Source organism: Cupressus sempervirens, chromosome 10 (genome assembly GCF_028749045.1).
Source record: "Cupressus sempervirens isolate cs-2001-9-10 chromosome 10, ASM2874904v1, whole genome shotgun sequence".
Taxonomy (NCBI): Eukaryota; Viridiplantae; Streptophyta; class Pinopsida; order Cupressales; family Cupressaceae; genus Cupressus; species Cupressus sempervirens.
The window spans coordinates 680,946,485-680,971,396 of NC_143127.1; the positions used below are offsets into that span (position 1 = coordinate 680,946,485).

The 24,912-nt window shown below is 34.4% G+C and overlaps 1 protein-coding gene across 2 annotated transcripts in view; it reads right to left on the reverse strand.

The window, feature by feature from the left end:
- Nucleotides 1-24,484, reverse strand: part of LOC149535644 (DEAD-box ATP-dependent RNA helicase 8-like) — a 65,171-nt gene extending 40,687 nt beyond the window's left edge. For both annotated transcript variants that reach the window (XM_089807464.1, XM_089807463.1), the window contains exons 1-2: nt 23,835-24,484; nt 12,883-12,943 (exon numbers count right to left, since the gene is read on the reverse strand). In XM_089807464.1, coding sequence (XP_089663590.1) covers nt 12,883-12,943; nt 23,835-24,118 — 345 coding nt within the window. In that variant the 5' untranslated portion in view covers nt 24,119-24,484. The remainder of the gene's footprint in view (nt 1-12,882; nt 12,944-23,834) is intronic.
- Between the last annotated feature and the right edge of the window lie 428 nt (nt 24,485-24,912).

The window sequence follows — 24,912 nt, forward strand, 5'->3', positions numbered from 1 at the left end:
CAACTATACCATGTTCACTGTACCGATATTGGTATCACTTATTTGCCTCACTTTCGAGAAAAAGGTGGTCTTAGGCATCATGTCTTCCTTTCCTTTTTTTTTATTCGTTCCCTTTAGGTTCTTGCTTGCACTAACATCTACCATCCTAAACACTTATTTCTACCCCTTCGTTCTAAATGATATGGACTATACTTATCAATCTCCAACCTTCTTTCTATAGATGGAATATAGCTTATTTCTGCCTCTCCAAGTCCTATCTCTACACTTATCAATCTCCAAACTTCAATCCTAAAGATGGGACTACCACTTATTTTTGTCTCTTTGTTACCTTAGGATGAACTACACTTATATCTCCCAACTTCAATTCTAGGGTGGTCTAACTTATTTCTGCCTCTCCAAATGTCCTATTATGAAATCTACACTTATATCTCCCAACTTCAGCCTATCAATGGAATGATGAAGTGGTGGATGATGAATGCAAGAAGAATATAAGGGAAACCAACCAACCAAGAACAAGGAATAAAATCCACCTTTAAAACCAATCTTCACCTCTAAAAATGAATAGAATTTATCTGTCTTTACCAATAACCGAGTCCTCTTCAAGTTCGGATCATATCTTGGAAATTTCAATCCTCCTTGCAAATAATGATGCCCTAGCAAAAATCAGAATTTGAACTTCCTTGAAATTGCCCAAACTTGCCAAAAATCAGACCTTGAATCATATAGCCTCTTCACCAAATAAAATCGTTTGATTCTAGAAGGGGAAATCGCTGCCAAAGATGGAGAAATCAGACTCAAAAAAATCGCCCAAGCTGGAAAAAATCAGATCTGCTCCAAAAAATCATCCCAGGGCAGAAATTTGCCTCCCTTTGAAGAAAATCGCACATCCAAGGAGGACAAAAAAGGATTGAGGAAATAAGAGGGGGTGAAGCCCCTCTTATACCAAACTTTTTGCCTCTCCAAGTGGGCCGACCTGCCTGGAGGGAAAACAAAATTAAATTAGCCCCTTAATTAATGGCCCAGATTTAAAATGCATCATTAAATTTGCTTAGCCCATAGTGAAACTGGCCTATTTAATTGCCAATTTTGATCAAAAATTGCAAAATAGAAACAAGGTAAGCCTAGTAGATGTCAAAATTTTCATTTAATAATATTTTGGCAATTAAAATATCATTAAAATCGAATTTAACAAGCCAAAACCAATTTTCAATTCCAAATGACCAACTTCCTTTAACATTTTTAAAATCCTCTAGGCAAAATTTCAATCAATTTAATGCAATTTTGCAATTCAATCCAATTTCAATCTTGCAATACAATTTTAATTTTTTAACAAAATAAATCCTTTTACTGGGAATCGAAATTCAAACTCCAATTCCAATTTCACTATCAAAAATTTCCCTTTTTACCAAAAAAATTCAAGATTTTCCAAAACGACAAAATCTACAAATTCATTTTGAAAATGCTCAAGCTTATACAATTATATCAAATTTTCAAAAATCCATCTAAGTCCAAAAATTTGCAATTTTATCCTGCCAAGTATTCGTTTTAACCATCAAAAAAATGTTTTTGAATTTTGTTTGGCCTAAGGATAAAATTACATGTTATGGAAAATCAAGTTTTGCACAATGAAAAATAAACCAAATTAAATCCCTCTTGGCCCGAAGGTGTCCAAGGTGTAAAATTATCAATTCAAAAAAATAAAAACCTCTAGACAACTCCAAATTTTGCTAAGGCAACTGAAAAATTTCCAACACTGCAAAAATTGCCAAGGCTTGTCCGAAAAAAGGGGTCCCCAAAACTTTTGGGGCAATGATGTGAAAACCTCACAACAAAAGGTAATGTCTACCTCCTTGCTTGTCATGACTAACTCCAAATCTCACTCTCGCTCATTGAAGCTCAATTTTTGAAAACGATGACTACTCAAACGCTAATGGCTACAGCCAATAAAACTAATACCTGCTGGAATGCAAAAAAAGAGGGGTCCCCACGTTTCATAGGTTGATGGTGTGAAGACCTCACAACACCCTACTGGAAAAGAAACTTCAGCTTTGTTCCTCTGGCAATCTATGGAGAGTAAGCTGATTGTCATGGAGAGTTATAAGAGTCTTTTTTTAAGCTTACTTTCTAGTACAAAATAGATTCTACCCTTATAATAAATAATATCATTCAACACTTTGTACCTTTCATCACTTATTTTACCATCTAGAATGTCACTAACATTCTATATTTTCTGAATATTCTACTAGTATCCTTCCAAATGGTTGATATTAATGAAAGTGAGCAAAATGAAAAGTTTCTATATAATGCATCAGCAACAACATCATTTTTTACATTGACAAATTTAATGTCAAAGACATCTATGAAGCTTGCTTATCAAGCATCGCAGTCTCTCATTTAATCCCTTTTGCTTCATGAAATGCATAAGGCTCTTATGATCAGTCATAACTATAAACTTTTTGCCTCGAGATATTGACAAAACTTTTCAAGTCAATGCACGATTACTAATCATTTCCATGTCATATATAGAGAACCTCCTTTCAATTTCATTCAACTTTCAACTCTAATAAGCAATTCGATGCTTTTCTTGCATCAAAACAGCCTTAATGCCAACGCTACTGGATTGCAATCAAGCACAAGAGAGAAATAAAATCAGCAAAGCCAAAACAAGACAAGTACCCATTACCATCTTACAATATTTAAGATCTTTCGAGCCCCATTTGTCCAAAGAAAGGCATCCTTCTTGGTCCAACCTGTCTAAGGAACACTTCACAAAGAAAATCCCTTCACAAACCATCCATAGTATGTGCATGGACCAATGAAGCCTATCAAATGGGATACATTCCCTATTGGTGGCCAATCAAGTATAGCTTGAATCTTCTCCCTATGTGCCTTTACTCCACCTTACCCAATGGCATATCCAAAATATAGTATCTAGGTCATACCGAACTCACACTTGGCGGCTTTCACAAAAAGGGAGTTTGCCACTAAGATGCTTAACCCCTGATCAAGGTGTTGAACATGCTACTCCTATGCCAGGTTGCATATCAAAATGTCATCAGAAAAACCCACACAAATTTCCAAGTACTTGTTGGATATGTGGTTTATGCAAAGACTGAAAGTAGCTTGAGCATTTCAAATACTCAAAATGTCCCTAGTGGCAATTAAAAGTTGTTTTTATACATCATGCTCCTAAACTTGAATCTAATGGTATTTAGAACAAAGATCTATTTTGGAGCAATAGATGCTCCATATAGCACATCCATCAACTCATTGATATGTAAAACAGAATATTGTTATTGATGGTCTTCATCTTTAGTGCATGATAATCAATGCACTTCCTCAAAGTAGCAACCCTCTTCACCAAAAGGGATTAGAACTAAGTTGTATATGTCCTACATCCAACAACTATCAAATAGTCTTCTCAATCTCATCCTTGAATTGTCAAGGATGACGGTAGGGCTTCTAACAACTACCTTGTTATCCACAAGTTCAATAACATGCTCAAAACAAAGATCTAGAGGTAGACCATGCAATAGATTTGAAAAACACCACACTATTCTTGTCCAACAAACCTTGTATGTCAATGTAATATCCATGTTCTCTAGCATCGATCAAAAATGAAAAGTTGAAGTATCCACTTAATCTCTCAATGTTGAAAAACTATCTCCATCCTCCTAGCTGAAATGACCCTAGGAGCATATCTAAAGATAAGCCCCATTATACCAACCTCAGACAATCTATTGTGAAACTCAACTACATAGACTTAATGTCCAAGATATGGACTTATTTATGCAACCACTAACACTCAACACAACATCAATCTCATCAATATTGACCACATAAATTTTTTGAGTATGAGTGTATTAACCTAGAGTCATATTCAACTACCGAGCCCCATTATACCAACCTCAGACAATCTATTGTGAAACTCAACTACATAGACTTAATGTCCAAGATATGGACTTATTTATGCAACCACTAACACTCAACACAACATCAATCTCATCAATATTGACCACATAAATTTTTTGAGTATGAGTGTATTAACCTAGAGTCATATTCAACTACCGAAGACGGCTAACACAATGCAAGGTACCACTCGCTATTTGCAAATGACAACCATCATGCACCTCAACTTGTGAACCTCGTTTCTTCAAATAGGATAAATACTCAAAGTGCCTGCAAACCCCTACCAATCAGCACATCTTGATGTCCCTACATAATGCCCCTTACTCTAAAGGCATTATACAGAGCAGTGGTCGGGATTATAATAAAGGTGACATTTGTGCATGTCTTCCAATCCATTTAGTCATGCAACTCATCAAGAACCTAAGTCTCCTCCATCTCATCATCGCTAAGTTCCTCGAAGACCTCAATCCAAATGGTCTTGCCCCCCTTCTACACTTATAGTTAAGTGTCCAACGATTATGACAGTCGAAGAAAAGCCTCTTCCGTTTCATCTCATCCCTCAAATCAAGAGATGGACTATCAACTAGCCTAGAAATCTCACCAATTGGTCTAGTAAACTCTAGTTTCTTATCCTTCCTCTGTGGCAAACTCTATGACAAGGTTCTCTTTGAAATTGGTAGGAATCTAGGTTGTGGTGTAGATAGCTCCATGTTCCTTACACATTTAATAGCATCTTGCAGATATGATGGATCAAAGGCTTTGCCCAACCTCTAAGAGGTTTTGACAAACCCTCCGAACCAAGAAATCAACCTCCTTTGATCATAATAGAAACCATTAATTACATCGCCGAAACATTGAAATATATGCATTAAGTGTCCCAATCTGTCCAAGTTGAGCCAAATCTCTAATGTCTTTGAATCCTTGGAGTCAAGCTACTCTATCAATCTAGTGCAAAAACTGAGCATAAGAAACTATCACACCATAACCCTGTGTCACTAAACCATGATACCACTACTCATGCGATGCTTCTTCAAGGTTAAGGGGGCCAAATTTGATGGCCTCAATCTCCATCTAATTCACAAAGAGTATCCAATTTTAGAAACCAAGCTCTAGCTATACCCTTGGATGATTAATCAAAACTCGACAAGGATAGATGTCCTACCTTTTCTACTTTGAATTTGTGCATTTGGTGACCTGCAAGTAGTCTCTAAAAGAGATAGTTGACTCTAAAAACTGCCACCGGCACTTGATACTTTGCCAAAATTCCAACATCTTCACGGACCTCCATGGGTTCCTCTTGTACAGGCTCATCCTCTTGGATAAATGTGCGCATGAAAGATCTCGATTGTGATGACCCCACAATTTTCTAGTAGAATGTTCATTATCTTCTACAACTTCATGACTTTTGTATCTCTACACATGCACCAAATTTCTTCCATTTTCTGTGCTATGAACCATCTAACTCAAAAAAATGATTGTTGTCTTGTAACTGCCTCGGTATTTCTGCAAACATTTATTTTGCCTCCACTTTGTTAAGATTGTAGCTTCTATCGGATTAATTTGATCTGAGATATATTATTGTTATTGGTAAATCATCAATTCTTATCAACATGGTATTAGACCAACTGCAAATGTAAGAAAGAAAAAATATCACAAATATATTAAGGAGTAGATTGCATAAAGCGAAACTATATTGTCGAAAAATATTTCTGATATATTTCAGGACGAGTTATTGAAGCAAATCTTTATACTGAAAATTCGGGCTAGAATTCGGAGATTGCTTGGCATCACATAAATTTCTGTGATAAATAGTTGATTGCAGCCGAAGCTTGCAAATTTAGCATCAATTTGATTATTATTGGCAATATGGGATTTAGTGGAAGCTTGGCTAAAGTTTTACATATGTAATGCACATATAAATATTGAAATATTTTTTTATAAAGCTCCTACCTTTCTAATAAGCCGTGATTAAGAGATACTATGCAGATTGGTAATAAATTGCTGCGACCATGCCAAGGGTGTAACTATCGAAGAGGAATACAGCCTCAACATTAGTCATGAAGTTTGCAAGCGGTGATGTGATTCCCCTGAGGCATTGATATCTAATATTGGTGATTCCTCAAATGAATGTTGAATTATTGTAAATAGTGTTGATAATGGCATGGTTATAAGGTATTAAAAGACATCAAGAATTATTTGTGACAGTATGGTGATCAAATAGAGTTATAGTAAAAACAAGAGAAATAGCGAATAAGGGCATCGAAACAAATAATGAGACAAAAATTAAATTAATGTTCTCCAGACCACTTATCATTGGAGTGTATTAGTCAAAGGGGGTATTTTATTTTGTAAATAGTGTTGATAATGGCATGGTTATAAGGTATTAAAAGACATCAAGAATTATTTGTGACAGTATGGTGATCAAATAGAGTTATAGTAAAAACAAGAGAAATAGCGAATAAGGGCATCGAAACAAATAATGAGACAAAAATTAAATTAATGTTCTCCAGACCACTTATCATTGGAGAGTATTAGTCAAAGGGGGTATTTTATTATCATAATAAAATTAGGAGACTTCCATCTAAGTCAGCGACACACATGACAAAAATGGACTTCCTTTGCACCATCTTCAGTCCTTGATTTGGGAATTCATGGAAAGTTTCTCACTCTTCTATCGCATCATGACAGAAGGCTCACGCTCCATACACCAACAAGCAAGTCAGACAGTACATGGAGATATAAAGAAAACTTCATTCCTCATTGGCAGATCCGAGGACAAAAGAGTTGATTTCTATCCAGATGACATATCAACTAGACGTCTACATTCACCTTGCAAGAATCAAATAATCAAATGTCTCGATAACATAAGCTTTGTCATAAGAAGAGAAAAATGGTTCGTCTTCCTTGACCGGTTCAAGAGTGAAGTTTCATCTCAATTGTTTTCAACATTCATTAATTCTTGTGACCAACTTAGTTGACTCCTCTGACCGAGTCCTCCAGTTCTTCATCATTGGTTGGGGAGAAGCACACACCATTGGAGTTCATGGCATGACATATAATTTTCTTAGGAGTAACGACTTCTAAAATTTCCAATATATTATGTGGAAAGAAGATAGTATATGAGCAAGAGATGAACAAGAAAAATGAAAAAGAGAATTTGTAGTACAAAGGAGGCACATACAAGAATTAGCAATAAGAGAGATAGAATCAATAATATTTGCTTGACATTAGAAGAAACCTTTATTGGCATTTCTATATTAGCCTGAAGCCTAGGAGCCTTATTGGAAATGGTAAAGTCAAGATAGGGACTTATATTCATTCAGAACAATAATTTTGAAGGAACATATGTTCTTATCATTCGAAAGTAAGAATTTGTTGAATGAGCAATATTTTCTAAAGATGTGAATCAATTCAGTACCCAAAGATAGTCAGTGAAGCATGAGAAGTTGAGAGTTCATTAGGACCTTGAAAAATAATCATTGGAACAACAAATTGTCACATTATGAATGAATTTGCAATCAGATTAGCTCATACGAAAGTAACCACAAGAAATTTGTGTGTAAGTCAATGAAAGTCTAATTTTGATGAGCCTTGATCAAACTAAGAGTTGGAGTTGGTGTCATCGAAAACCAACAAGAAGCAAATAAAGATTTTTTTGTTTAAAATAATGACAGGTGTAGAGTTAATAATCACAACAGCCTTGATTTCGTATGAAAATGGTGACATCAGAACTGTACTTTGTGTTGAAAAAGTGAAAGATGCCTACTCACACTTTGTCTACACACATCTCAAATGCAATGTTAGTACATTTGCAGCGATCCATGAAAATCAACCAATGTTAGTACCTTAACCAATGTTTCATTCCCATTGAAGGTATTTTCTAACTTGATGCATATGGATCTTCATTGGAGAAATTAATATCAAGGATGTTGATGTACAGATAAGTATTTATTATTCTTAAGTATTACATTTATCTACTCATTATAGTCTCTCTATCATTTGCGTTTCTATATGTACTATAAGAGTTATTTTCCTTAATCTTTTCCTTTGTATCTAAAGTTGATCTTGCAGGAAAAGAAGAATGCTACATTAGGCAACTTATGACAGTAGCTTCAAAGAAGTTGTGATTAGGCTAGATAAAGTGAGGCTCTTGAAGCAAATATCTCTAATGATTGAGATTATGAGTATCCTTCTACATTAAGAGGGAGTATGACACTACTTCAAATGCAATGCAAAAGCTTAGAAGATTGATACTCAGAGGGAGTCTAGAAATACATGCATGTGACTGCATAATTTTGATGGGCCTACTCTTGTGTACATAATGAGGAAGTAATGACTTATCACCAAAAAGTTAGGAAGATCGATATCAGATTCAGAGGGAGTTCAACAGGCATCCTTAGGCGAAGAGATCTCTAAGGGAGTAACAAGAGGATTTGATTTCCCAAGATTGTTGTTCAGAGGTATAAATTTGAAGTGTGATCTCTTCTCTACAAGGGAAAAGTTTGAAGTGAAATTCCTTGTAATGCATTCTTCTCTATGAGAGAGAATTGAGGTGAAAGCCTTTGTACCACCCTCTGACTTGGTTCATGTTGGTTACTATTTCGCATATGATATGTAATGAAAGGTGATGATTTTTCATTGACATATAAACAAAAGGTAACCATTGTAAGGTGACGATCTTATAAATGGTAGACATGTTATCGTGACAGACTTCATTAAGTTGTTGTCCCAAAGTGTTGGAAGTCATGATAACGAACATATCATGATCAGACTTCATTAAGTTGTTGTCCCGGACTGTCAGAGATCATGATACTTGTCATAACAGAGACCATGAAATTGTGATTTCTCATTAAGTTGGTGTCTCGAAGTGCCGAAAATCAAATAACTCATATCCTTCTAGGATATAACATATTTTTTTGGTAGGCGTCAAGGATTTGATGTCAGTACACATACCAAAAGAATAAATGTATGATGAATATCATATGATTGATATTTCTTGTTGAATCATACTTCGGATTATATTGAAAGATAACATCTAAGTTGATGGATTTATGTTGATATCCTTAACTATGTCATTCCACGAATATCATGCTGAGATGATATCTCTTCATATACTTGAGAGCATAATGTGTTCTACAAATCCTCCGTAGCTAAGAGGGAGTGTTAAGGTTCTAGCTTCTGTCGGATTGATTCAATCTGAGATATATTATTGTTATTGGTAAATCGTCAATTCCTATATATACTTATCCATGTTAAATAATATATAGATTATATATATATATATATATATATATTTTTTTTTTTTTTTTTTAATATATTACTATTAATTAAATGATGATTAAAACATAGAGACATGTCTCTTCCTCTCATATACATGTCTCCTCCTCTCATATTTATATGAGATTCAAATCTGCATTTGGAACACGCCTATAACAATGGCAATGTTAGTACATTTGCAGCGATCCATGAAAATCAACACTCTTCACTTGTTGATGATAGTTGATCACTGCCAGTGCCAGCCATTCCTACCATTTGTTTTTCTAGGCTATGACAACCCTTTCCACACATACAAAAAAGCAGGCAATTTTGATACCATTGTAATAGCCCAATTAGGGATAACAGATAAAAAAAACATCTCCAAAATTAGGTCAGAAAATTCTGAAATTTCATTTGCATATAAGAAATTCTTCAACAAACTCATTTTTAAATTCTAATTTTTGATCTACTTTTTCTACTAATATAAATAAGTTTCTAACTACTTTTTAGTATAGAAAAATTCTAGAAAAACACTCTAATTCTCGCCAAATTTCATAAATGGCTTACATTGAATATCTTCTATTTTTCTAAGATAATGATGATAAAAGTATGCAGATTGAGACACAAATACCTCAAAAAATATCTCCAAACCATAGCTGTCCTTGCCAAAGTTTGCAGCACCAATAAACAAAAGCCTAATAACATAATGAGTTGAAGAAGAACACTAGAATGTTATATAATGACTCCTAAAAGGATGATTTAATCTCAGCCCTTGATCCACTACCAGCTCAATCCAATGCAACACATAAAAAGCCTAAATGGGCCAATAGGTTCCTTGAAATCCCACACACCCTTGGCCTTTTTAGCACATGCTTATTAAAATCACATAAGGTAATGCCACTTAAGTCACCAAACTTAGGAAGGGGAACAACTTACATGTTTAGGCTAGGAGTCACTTAAGTCGCAGAAAAAGTTGACTGAAAGTTACATAAGAAGATGTGCCCACACAACTTAAGATCAGCTAGGTTCACTTAAGTTGCGTAAAAAAGGTGTGCCCACAACTCAAGAGTGATCTATGTCATCTTCCTCTTGGGAAATCCAAGGAAAGGATGGCCAATGCACTATTAGGTGTCATGGCTTGAGTTGGGGAAATCACAAGGACCTGCATAAAAAAGGAAAGGCTGAAACACTCAAAATAGCCCTTTTAAAATATGGGGATATAAGCTAACGACTAGTAAGGGTTCATGTTCAATGGTTTGATTCACAAATTTGATCAACATTTTTTGAGGTTGGGTTTGTTTTGGTTCTCTTCATACCAAACGTATAAAAATAAAAAAATAAATACATATTTACAACCTCAAATATAAAATATAAAAGCATTATATACATATCTCGGTTTCCTAATATTTTAATGTGTTTTTAACGTACAATGAAATTTATATGATTTATAAGCTTTATGATGTTTGATAAAGTTAATTATAATATATAAGATTATAAAATATTAAAAGTATTATAATCTATAATATCAATAAAAAAAACTAAAAATATTATAACATTAATTTTATAGTAAAAAATAAAATACATAACTATTCATCTGTTTAATCTATAGTAATATTATTCAATAATAAATTTTAATTACATAAAAAATCTTTATTTCTCCACATAAATAATAAGATTGATCTTTATTACAATCTATTAAAAAAATCGCATATAAAAAATCCTCATTACTAACATAACAGTTTATAAATTAATCATGCACCCTACTCCAGCAAGTCTTATGCACCTATTCCAATCAATGAGTGAACTCTCATCAAATAACTTATCACTCAGAATTGATTTTGGTTTAGTCTGCCTGCAATTTTATGACTGGTCTAATTTTTACCGCACCTGTGGTTCTTGATCTACTACACATTAGGGTCAGAGCACTCTGGTTTAGAAATCAGCATTTATGTTTTGTATAGAAAAAATAGGACATCTAGGGACTAGAAAGAATATGGAATCACTTCAAGAAGAAGATGGTCTGTGAGCTATCAACAGAGAAGGAGGAGGATGTGTGGTCAACTCAGGGTATAGTGTATGCTTTGGAATATAGTATATAGACATCAGTGTTGTGCATGGGCACCTCTTGTATTTAATTGCACAAGTTCCTCCAAGAGTGTCTCATGGCTAAGGGAGCCTAAACCACTAAGATCTTTCTAGGGTGAGAGTAGCCATTTCCTAAGTAGTCTCAAATAAGCATTATTTGACATTTGATATGAAATATAAATTCTCAGAGTTGATGATAAAAAATTTGAACTTCCACGATAGTTTTAATATTAAATTTCATATATATATATATATATATATATATCTTGTTAATTGGTTGGATGGTGACAGTCGAAGGCAACTCACAATGCAGGTGCTTCATGGTTGCATCGAGGAGGCTTCTATAATGAGAAGTACATATTTAGGGATCATAATGGCAATTTTATTTGGGGTGGTGGAGGTGGCCAATGGACCATTTTGTAATTTTGTATATATCTTCTGTTACATATCTCTTGAGATGGGCTCTTTCTTTGTAAGATCATGTTAAACTTAGTTTTTACACAGTAAACCGTAGCTCAATAATATTTTGCAAAGTTAAATATAATAATGAAATAGACCTTACAATTTAATTTATAAGTTTATTATTTAACTTTTATAATATAGCTCAGAGAAGACCAAATCTCATTTGTGCATAGAAGTTTGAAAACATAATTATATCATAATTTAAAAATCACAGCACCATTTAGTCTAGAAGGTTTATTGATGTGTGCAAAGATTTGGAAAATACTAAAACTTTTATATTGTTTGCTATTTCTTTTTACGACAACAAACTACATCTTGCGCAAAGCCTTTTAATGCTATCACTATCTCCTGTTTATTGTTTCTCAATTCCAGCAATCTAGGTTGGAGGATTAAAAGCTAACCCTGTAACTTAAAATTTAGATAAACCATGAGCAACTTTGCACAGAACCTAATAAAGAAAGTTGTTCTTGAGTATGATAGTTAAAATATAGGTTGGAGATTTTGGAGAAATACACGGTGTTAGATATGATAGTTAAAACATGTTTCTATTTTATGGCCAAAACAAATTATTCAAAATGCAAAAGAGAGCACTGAGCATTTTGAATGCCCAGGATAAGTCTGAGTGAGCACCAACACTTCTATATCAAGATAGGATCAACCAAGACCTGATCAACCCCACTGGACCAAATAAATGACAAAACTTATCAAACTTTACGGGGGCCACTCTAAATGGAATACACCTAGTTCTAAACTAGCAGTCTATTGCAGCAAGCAGTAGCATCTAATTCCATGATGATCAGAAATCAATATTGACCAATTTTCCATATTATTCAATACTGCCCATTCAGACAATATTTGAGATAATATTATACCTTGACTAGCCTGAAGAAGAGATTGCTATTTTTACAGCTAAGAAATACTAAGGTTTTTCTTAATGAGAATCTGTCTAACCTAGACCGTAGAACAAATATCGACTCTTAATATGTTTACGCAACACATATGAAAACTCCAAAAACTTTTTCAAATTGCCAACATGTTATAGAGATGGAAAATTTCAGAAACATAGCTCAGCTATTCTATTTAGAACTTTCCTGGCCAAACGCAATTGTTCAAAAACAAGGCTAAAAATATTGATTTCATGGGAATGAAGAGCATGAAACAAGATGATACCTCAGTCCTGTAACGTGAATCGGCAGGAGGAATTTTGAGCTGGGCCTTCCAGTCATGTGTACTAGAAATTTGATGAAAGCAAAAGCAGAGTCAGTGCACTAAAGCAAATAAAGGTCATTATATTGAGACTTCATAATGAAGGCAGATTAAGTTTGAGTACTAAATAGAAAAGGCAGATTAAGTTTGAGTTGTATCACAATGGGTTCATCATATGAACATGCACTCATTGCCCAAACATCATACTGTATCAGCTAACATAATGTGCTCAATCATTTTAGCTGTTTCACTCACCATGTGCTTTTTTATGATTCTAGTTAAGTGTTAGTCCACACTGTAAAGTTAGAGATACAGTCAGTGCCCAAACATCATACTGTATCAGCTAACATAATGTGCTCAATCATTTTAGTTGTTTCACTCACCATGTGCTTTTTTATGATTCTAATTAAGTGTTAGTCCACACTGTAAAGTTAGAGATAGACACAAGTACCAGGCCAGTAAAAGAAATATAACCAGTATAAGAAAAGAAAACATAATCTTCCATATCCTTCAAAATGATGAAAGCCTTAGGCATGTGCACAAGTGGACCAAAATGGGACTCCATGGAAATAATGTTTAAACCACACTAAGCCAAGCTCTACAACTGATTGTCAATCTAAATTGGATTCCATTTTACTGCTCACATATCTATTCAATGAGCAAAATGCATAGAAAATAGTAAACTTGATAAAAAAGTCTTTGAAAGATATACACACATAAAGCTATGCACCGGCTAACATAATGCTTACCCTGAGGAAAACCTTTTCTAAAGAACGTAGCCTCTGAATCCCAAAAACACATTCACATGACAAATCTAATTATCATATGTAAGCAGGCCCAAGCCCTCACAGAAGAAAAACCAACACAATGCCAGATAAATTGTGGCTGCATGACACCTTTCAAAAATCATACTAAATCAATATCCAAGCACCCAAATACAGGCCAAGCCAATGTACTAACCAAGAGAGATTTCCTACCATCATGAAGAGAAAACCATAGGCCAAGAATGACATCCAGATCCATATGAGAAGTTCCAATGCCCATGAACAGAATGGATCAGCAAAGTCAAAATAGCATATTCCTTATGCATGCAACAACTACCCACCAAACTTGAATGCTACATTTGGATTTATTCAACCTTTTCAAAGATGCTCTACAAAATGTCATAAATTGGTCAATATAACAAATATAAGTCCCTCCTTACATGCACTTACGTGTCATAAAATCATCATTTGATTTCTTGCACATCGTACAATGTAATAAGGTATCAAAAAATATTAAATACTCTTACAGTATCTTAGATCATACAATTTAATACACAGTAAATAATGTTAAAACAGTATGGAACACCTTTTTCCAAAAAAAAATTACACAACTAAAAAATAAATATTAAATCCATCATAGGATTACAAGGTGTTTAACATGCCTACCCTAACATTTGTCTCATAACTCATTAGCATTTATCTGCCCTTTTGTTCAAAACTTCTCTTTTCATTAATGTATAAAAAGTAGCGTATTCTACTATATTACATTTATTGTCTATTTTTCATGCATGTTTGTACATCTGTAATGACTTGTGGCTGTAATGTCCCCTACTAGGTGGCTGTCAATTTCCAATTATTAACATACACTACTATTCGTCTAAATCAATTCAATTCCAGAGAACAATGAATAGTTCATAATACATCAGTAGTTAGCATATTTTAGCCCCATTTCCTTACTTCTCTCCTAAACTCAATCCTACAAGGTTGTGGATTTACTTGTCGTAGGCAATTGACACCAGATCTATGATCAGGTTCCCTCGAGGCTTCAGGATCCCATCCCTATTCCGTCTTTGGGATTTACCTACCTTGTATGGTTTTACTCTGCCTCTCCCTATACAACACCGACTATTACCCTAAGGGGCTATAGCGAGAGATCAAAGTGTAGGCTGTAATTTGTTTCAACTCCAAAGGAATTATAGATAAGTATGAAATACAGCATACATATATATTTCTGTCAATATCCATATAATAATTTATTGCAAATGATCTACTTGATGCCCACCTTGAGGGGACAGATGTTACCACATTTTGTACCCGTCTGCAGGGTTGCGACTCCTGGTTGCAGAAGAATGTCATTCAGTTTGGGATTAATGGGGTTCATTTTAAATATAATTGTCATTTATTAGCCAAACCATGGTAATACTATATGTTCATTTTACATACATCTGTTGCTTGTTAGTTGAACCATGTTAGCTGAACTATGTAGTCAACGGTAATACTTTGGTATTAGTATTCTTCATTTATATATTTCTTGATAAGTTTAGCAATGATTATATTATTTTTGATAAATAAATACTTGTTAACTGCCTTAGGCAAAATTAATATAAATAGAACATTTACTAATTATAAATGAATAATATATAACATGTGGCAGGATTCTGCTACAGTTGCTAAAGAAATCTGTTAACTACCTTATTAATCAATGAATATAAATAAAACATTTACTGATTATAAAACAATGTTTACTATAAATATTTAATAATGAATATTTATGGTGTTATTTACCTTCGTTGATCATAGTCGAATTAAATTGTTTATTATTATTTATATAACGGTTTTACTCAAAACATTGGATATTATTTACTTATTATATTTACTCATATAAGGAATTAGTTAATCATATATAAAAATATATTTTGTATTATCTATGTCAACCATGGTTGGTGACTCCCCACCCCTCCCAAATTCGCTTGTCCTCAAGCAAATATACGTTCTCTCCCTAATTTAATAGTAGAAATTGGCAACTGAACTTAAGACAAGATTTCTCTTACTTTCTAAAGTGATGATTTTGACCATCTCATAATGGTGCCTATTTGACTTTTCACCCAAAAGACATGTTTGCATGATAGCATGACTCATTTTCCTCACTCTCATGTTATTCTATTATTCTAGATAAGCATACAAAGAGAGTGTACACTTGAAAACATACAGTGAAGACACGAAGCATGCATGAAGACACATAGCATACACAAAGTATACACTTGGAAACACATATTATTAAAACACTTCTTTTTATTTATTCATTTTTAAATTTGCATTATGCAACATTCTATTAAGATAATTCCCAATTAGGCTTTAAAAAGTTCTATGTTATCATATTAATATTGTTCTGCATAAGGTGGTTGATAATCTAATCCCCAAAGTGTTTGTAGATACCAAAGGGGTTTCTCCACAAAGCTCAATTTGTTCCCCAACTCTTCATCTATCTCTTGGATTCTTTTGAGCTCTCCTTCATCATGTCTTGTTTTTTTGTTCATTTTACTATATGTCTCTCTATCAAGTATTGTTTTTATGTTGGGGCCTCGCTCTCTCTTTCCACATCTATGTTCTGGGTCACATTTCTCCATACATTCATAGCACCATTTTTTCTATTCAGATTCTTTTTGTGACAACTATGTCTCCATTCCCAAGGTTTAAGGCATTTGAAGCATAATTTTTTTTTCTTAAGCTCATCTATGGGTAGCCCTTCCATTTTTTATCTTTCTTGTGGAAAGGTTTTGTATGCTCATTTGCCTCTTTGATACTTGAGGATAATGCATCTGCATCTAATCTTAGAGATGTTTGAATGGCATCATCTAGGGTCGTTGGTTTAAGGGCACTTACCATATCCTTGAGTGCATTCCTCAAACCTTCAACAAATAGTTAAATTAAGCTATCTTCATCGATCCTTAAAACTCATCTTGCAATCTCCTAGAATTTTGATATGTAGTCATCCAAAATTTATTGTTTGACTTGGGTTAATTGTTTAAAACCTTCTTGGGAATGCTTCGAACTTTTAACAAGATGTGATGTTTAGATGGTCTTGGGTGACTTTATTTTCTTTAGGTTTTAATTTCTTATTTTGGTGCAACCTTGTTCTTCTCGATATCTCATGCCTTTGACCTTCGCAAAATTCCGTAAAAGCTTATGAGTTCTCTAATATTTGGCTCAAGGCTTGCATAGGCTCTAGCATTGGCTACACTACTATTTGTAGGCTAATCTATTCATTCTCCCTCCCTAAGTATATCTTCTTGAGGTAAGAAAGGTGGCTATCAAGGTTATTAAAAGCTCTTTGTGTCCTCGGGAAAGTAAAATGAAGAAGATATCAGCTCTTCAAAAAAATCAATAAACCAAGCATGTTCTAAATGAACCTCTCGTTATTCTTTTATATCCTACTATAGTGACTCTCTGCTTCCCTCTAGTTTGCATCTTAATTGTTCATTCTTTTGTCTTTTTATTTTCCCTCTTTTAATTTAATTTAATCTTAGGTAAATAATAATAAAGTGACTTAATTAAAGTTTCGCTTAACTCAATATAAAAGTCATTTTATTAAGTTAATTAAATAATACCACCCTTATAATTTAATTTTGAGGGATGATATTAAATTAATTAATTAATTACTTTTTTTACCTTAATAAAAATTTATTTTCCAAGTTTACATTAGAAGGGAACTTTTCAATCCTCCCTTTCCAAAGATTGCTTGTCCTCAAGCAACCAAAACCTATCTATATAATGATATCAAGATCCCATATAAGCTTGTCAAATGCTTCACCATATATCTGTTGTACAAGTTTGATACATTTGAACCTAAAAACTTTGTCAAACTCTATCATAATGTGATACAATTCACTCATTAAAGAACAACTTGGATCCAAAGGCCAATGCAAAAGTCTATAAATTTCATTACTTGACAACTTTTGTCAAATGTTTAGTTTCCTTCCTATGCATTCGAACATTCTGACCATCCAATAGGAATCTTCTAAAAGATTAAGTACCTCTTTCCATTGAGATGTATTTAGTCATTTGCACCAACCATCCTTCCACTTCTTGTGTATCATTGAGGACATGATTAAATCATCGATATCAGGGCTGAAAAAAAACTGGCATGCATACTTACAATGCAATCAATGTGAAATGCATTGGTTGGCTCCATTGAAATTTATGAATCATGACCAAGTTTACATAGTTTTGTAATCTCATCACATGAATCAGCAAATGTGTCATGAATCAAATCATGAAAAGGTAATTTTAGCATGGGATTTATGTTGAAATTTATGAATCACGACCAAGTCTACATAACTTCGTAACCTCATCACATGAATCAGCAAATGTGTCATGAATCAAATCATGAAAAGGTAATTTTACCATGGGATTTCTGATTACCAAGTCAAACAGCATTGCACTCATGACAATTTCCCCAAGATTTATCAAAATGACATTTCTCTATGATAGTCAAGTTGCTGAAATCATTGGGTAATCTCTTTTTAAGTTTCTTCCCACTATGTTTCCACAGATCCACTCTGATACAACCACAAGTTGTAACTATCCCGTCTTAAAATGGAAGTACTTCATTTTGAGAGCTTTTAGCCCTCCTTAGTGTGGTTTTCATCTCTTTTTCTTCTTCCCAATCTTTCTCAAATCTCTAGGTCATCTCTTATCTTCTGGAAAGGTCCCTTAAGTGTTATGTTATCACTTTTTGGTCATATCTTCTAGCGATTTCAGAATTTCCTACCTCTTTCTGCACCTTCTTAGAGGCCTCCAAAACCCCTTTTTTGTCCCTTCCCCCCCTCGAGAGTAGGTGAGGTTAACCCAGGCCGATCTCTTCCCAGAGGAATTTGAATTATGGGGCCCAAAGTGCCTCAGGTTTGCCAATTGTTTACTCTTGCTCCCAGGTTGGCATGCTTTATTTTTAATCCCGAAAACTAAAATAGAAGGAGCCTTGGGCATTTAATTTTCATCCATCATCATCATTCTACAAGCAACTAAGAGCAAGCATACATGCATTCATGAGACTTCAAGCAAGCATTTTCCAGCATTCATCAAGATCAAATATTTCCTTCTCGCATCATGCTTCTTCCTTCAAGATAATAGTGGAGTTTGGCGTCTAAGGAGGAGATCCATCATCCAAATCATTCAAGTTTTCAAATCCTTCATCATGGCATATCACATACATTCCCATACATAAGGTTTTGACTTCTATGGTTTCCTTTTGGTTTCTTTGAGTCAAGGCTATTGCATCTGCATACTTGATCACTTATCAAATTCAATTGCATTTACAAAGGTAATTGCATCTTTCATTTGATATATTCATCCTACTACATGTTAGCATTTCCTTTATCAATACTTTTACATCTCAATTTCAAGGTTGATTTCTCAATCAAGGGCTTCACCAAGGCAAGCCCTCATCCAACCAAAACAAAAAGCAAGTTTTACTGTGTGCAAGAGAAGGATAGCCGAATTGCGACTACAGATAAGGAAGCTACTCACCGAAACATTTCCGAAGAAGTTGGATGGACTTTGCTTCTGTGTCTCAGGAACATGTCCATCTTCCCATAAAGTGCCTGAACATTTTATCACCAAGTCAATGTCTTCCTAGAGACTTGAGAAAAACAACATTTCCTAGGTTTTCTATTGTGATCACAAATCCACGATTTTTTAAGCAAAAAGGTATATTCCTTTGCATATTTTGAGGTGAGTACTATATCATTCATTTCACTTTTTAGTCTAGGCCTTTTTCCATATTTTAATTGGGTTGCTTGCATATATTTAGCACCTATATCTATCTTACACTTCTCATTTAATCAATTAGTTGAATTTCACATGTATATTGACATACCCTTAATCAAATTTACCTTGCATGAAAGAGGACTTGTTTGCGTATCTCCTTGATGTAATTTGGGTTTAGCGTTGGTATCTCTTTATCCCTTTGGGCTTTGCTAATCTAACTTGAGCTATATTGAGAGTTATGTTTGGAAGCCCCTCTTTCTCTTGTAATGAATGTTAGTGTAACAATTGAGGCCTTATATTTATACTTCCTATCAAGCGCTTTCATTTTACCACTAAACAATAACTCTACTCATCCCTAGAGACGAAGACAAACACTAAGAATAACTACAATGATTTTGAGGAAAAATCAGCAAACCCTCCAAACTTTGTCGATGAGAATGATGTTAGGAATACAAGTTTGGTTAGCACTTGGATATGATGATTATGTATTGTATTAATGACAAGTTTTGTCATAGATGTCAACATATGTTTGTAAGTTCATGATAGACAAGAATTTTGTACATCGCAGAGGTTTATTGGGTCAACGAAGTTGGCACAGAACAGGTTAAGCTATGCAAGCTTAGGATTATGTTCACGAATATGTATAGATGCTACATCTATGTCCGCCTATGTTTTTGTTAAGGATTGGCTGAGTCACAATTTGTTTGATGAAGACTGGTAGCAGACCAGTGTGCAGGAAATATTGTCTGAGACAAATGTTGGGAAATTGGTTGTATCTTATTAATTAGCAAGCTTAGATCGCGGTTGAAGACATGTTCATGTTGTTATGTTTGTGTAAGCAAGTCTTAGAGATCATTTTGGAAAGGACTATGTTGGTGAAACATGTTGATGCTTATTGAATATTGTGTTAATTGTATTGTAACATGTGGGAACCTTATTGTAATATTTGTAATGATGTTCTAGAAGGCATGTATGCCTTAGTGAGGTCCTATGTAATCAATTGTACATTGAGGAAGCCTTAACAAGCCGACCTAATTAGTTATTTGGATAGGGTATAAAGGAAAGATGTTTCCCTTGGATAGATATCATACTAATGATCAATGTATTGTTTGTATGGTAATATGATGCAAGCTTCAAGGTTGGCTAATCAAAGCATAGATTAATGTTGGTACATGGTATTGGGCTTCATAGGAACTATATTAGTAATTGAGTTGCAACATTGGTCAGTTCAGTAAATTGGATTTGTTGTCCTGAAGATCTACTCTTCATTGTTGACTGAAGCAATTTGGATGTAGGTCCAGTTGTCTTCCTATCAACCTTTTACAAGATTTGAACCTTCTAATAAAGGTTCAAGGTCTCCTAACAGGGACTATCGTAATAGTTGCATTGTATATGGCTCCTAACAGAGTCACCTCCTTTCATAAAGAACTTATATATTATTACACTATCTTGTGGGTGCCATCCCCATTGGGGTTTTCCCTATAATCAAGGGGTTACCTAATCAACAAATCATCGTGTCCCTGTGCATGGTTTATTTCTTGTTATGCTTCATTGTTTTGGTAACTGAAGTTGGATATAATAAGTTAAATTTAAGTTTAATCTGTCACATCATGGTTTCTCAACCTTAGAACATGAGAAAAAAAATATAACCATGGCACTAAAAACAATCCAACATCTCCCCTTCAAAACCCTACAATATAAAAATGCTCAGAAACACAAACTTCGGGAGCTCTTCACAGTGGCCTGTACCAATCATAACTTCTATTACTTGGGACCATTTCCTACTCTATTAGATTATCATAAAGCTCATTTAACATTTAAATGATTTTCTATTCAAGCTCTGTATATGCAATAGCAGTCAACATAAAAGCTACATTTAAGGCTGGAAAAAATCTAAACTATATTGTTTTATTTAAAGAAGCTTAAAATCTGCTCCAAAGACTGCATGATATTAGAAGTACTAAAATCTATTTCACCATCATGACCAATAGATCCCACTAAGGCAGATTCAGAAAAAATATTAGGATTATGATCAGACATCAAAACTGATAACCAAATCCCAATACTAAGACACAGATGTATGTTAATTAAATTGCATTTTTAAACTTTCTAAAGTTGCCAATAGCCTGCTCTGAATATTGCAAGCAATTAAAAAAAACTAATTACATTTACACAAGCCAAAATTAATGGCTTTCGAAGCAGTCTTAAGCAAAAATTAGTATTCCAATCAAAACTGTCCACTAAATAGAAACCCCATCCCTGACTGTGAAGCAAATGGTAAATAAATACAACGAATTGAAAAGAATGGAATGAACTAATGCAGATAATCATTGAGACTAAAGGACCTGTAAGTAATCCTTCCCCCAGGCACTAAAAAAATAAGAAATAAAAGCCAGACTCAAACAAAAGGCATGAAGATTCGAGCAAATATAAGCAATTACTCATGGGATATAAATCTCCACAAAACATACTAAGTGTGCAAATAGATAAAATATCACATCCAACTAAATGTGCTGGTGCTCATCATCGAATGATGCTGGGCAAATTTGACATAAGCAAAGTTGCATGGACAAGGATATGGATAGAAATTTGGATACAGATAGAAATTCGGATCCAGATACGGCCACTTGTAAGACCCCTAACATGGATATGGTTGAATATGACATTAATAAAAAGAACATATACACATATTTTTACTACTATTTTCTAAGTTATTAGAGGATCTTTTCATTACTTCAAAAGCAATATAGACACATTAATGCTACACAAGTTGTTATAAGTTAATTTAACACTTAACAAAATTCAAAAATAGTAGAGTTGCATTGGAAGATACCCCAAAAATGGGTCATTGAAATAGAAAAACATTTCAGTTGTCATTCTCATTTGGTATACAATATACGTCGTGTATTCAGGCCATATCAAATACATATAAAGGGAGACACATGCCCAAGGTTGGACATAAGAGATATCTACTCCCAAAATGGCATGTAGAAGAAGATCACTTCTGAAGAAGGAATGTGACAATAAATAAAACAAAATGACTAGAAAATAGGTACACCTATCTATCAAAATGAAAGGCAAAGTTTTGCCAAGCAAGTGTACCCACAAAAAGAAAGAACAACAAAAAATAAAAACATTTGAAATGGGGTGAGCTCAAGAGGTAAAATGTGGGAATCAGGACATTTCATAGTGGAGCAGCAATAAACTAAATTCAGCAAGAATAATAAGGTGTTGAAACTCGGTTTAGTAACACATCCAACTCACTAGATACAGTTTACCTAGAATATACAACTAAGAGAACCATCACCAACATGTGGTAATATCATCGCACTCTTGTAGTGTAGGAAAGGATTCAGCAATTGCAGGATCCTTTGGGTTACCTCTTAGGTCCTCCCAATCTTTACATCACATCCATATGTCCCCTTCATTGTTCGCATCATATTGCATTCAAAGCACAGAGGTTATAGCCCACCAGCCAAAATCATTACTTATACATTTGGAGCACAACTTGAACTTTTCAACACAGCTTAAATCATTGCATGCACCTTTGTAGCACACCCTGTGCTTTTGGCCCCAGCAAAAGTCGTCAACTACTAATCACTAGTTTGGCCCCAACTCTTCACCACCTCTTGCTCCTTGCAACCATGATTGGATTTGCATGCATAAGAAACTATTTACCTCTCCAAGGTAAGCATTCTAACACATCATTCGCACTCTTTCAGCTCTACTCTTCTCACATTCCCTGGGTATAGACTCACAAATGACAAGCTGTCTGACTATACGTGCAAGGTCACAGCCTCTTCTTGCTAGAAATACTCTGTAACACCCACAGAGTGCATTTAGCAGCCTCCCAAAAGATCATCGTCTACCTGGCCATCTAGATGATCATTGGCACATTAAAACCCACCCTATCTCTTTGTTTGACAGGTTTATGTGGAGCACAATAGGCTGGATACAAGCCTAAACTAACTTTGACATGGGATATAATCGTCTGTGTGTTCAAAACTATAAGCTCTCCCGTGTCTAAAAATATACCTAATCAAAGTAAAATATAAAATCAAATTGAACGAGCTTAACTAATAAATCCTCAAGGAAATTATCAAATCTGCTCGAGTCTTGGGAAATCCAACCAGATGCAAGCCCCTATTGTACGAGATAAATTCAGTTTGTGGCACCTAGTCTGAAGGCTACTTCGCTAGGAAAATATATGCATCCACATTGACATGATAAATTATTCGAATTGAAAAAAACGCCAATTAAAATCGGATATTATTACCCCATACAAGCATCAATGTGTAGCATTTGAAGATGAGATACTTTGCATGGAAAATCTTTTTTTTACTCCAACCCAAAAATTAAAAAGAATGAAAAACAAAAAATGCTTGCCTGGAATCGCCATCTGCAGACTGAATCCTCTTCTCATCTTCGCTGTTATCCGCTGCTGCATCTTTGATGGGCTGAATCTGACTTCTACTAATCCACTGCTGCTGATGATTATTGTGTTTAATATAATTATTACTACTGCTACTGCCATTATTAATATTTCTTTGTACATACTGTTGATGCGCAATTTTCTGAGCAGCATATTGCTCCGAATTGAACTGCCCCACCCGGCCGTTCGGAATCGGACCACCATTACCCTGGGCGACATATCTCCCTCTTGAATTCATCCCTATTCCTCTAAGGGCACGCGAACAAAAACGCACTTGCCAAAACCCTGAATAAAATTAAAGCTCCATAGTCCTCAAGAAAACTCTTCACACGGGAATCGAAATTTAAGGCTTTTGCTTGATTTAATCGAAGCCCTGTAATTTTCTCACAAAATTTTGACAAGCCCAGTTGTTGCCGTCCTCGTCAACGCCAAGCAAATGTCTGCTGACAGAAGCTAGACTGAGAGACTGCTGCAAATCGATTCTGAGATTTCTTGTTCAACTGTTTGTTAACGGGATTTTATAACTAGCCAGTTGGCCAGCAGATCGATGGCCTTCTCAATAGATTTGATGACTTCCACCAGGGGAAACTACACGAGAAAACCTGAACGAGAGGTCAACCGATGGAGAATTTTAACCTCAAAATAAATATATATTATTAAAAAATGAATTTTAAATTTATGAGTCATGACAGTTTAAAAATGTCATTCGAGGACCTCCTAATATTGAGGCCTATTTTTTAGGTTTTGCTTCGGTCTATTTTACCGTATTTAACCCGTTCTGTGACGTCGGCTATTGAGATTAGTAGCTATTTGAAAATTCAGCAAGTTTATTATTATTATTAATTTAGTAGAAATTGATATAGTCCAACATTAATTCATATAGATTAACTAATTGTTAGGCATTATAATTATGCTAATAATTTGTAACAAATTATAATATAAGAATACGGAAAATGGCATTAATATTTTTCATTTAAAAAATGTTTTGTAAGGTTGTTGGTATGTCATAAAAGACATGCTTCATTGGTAGAA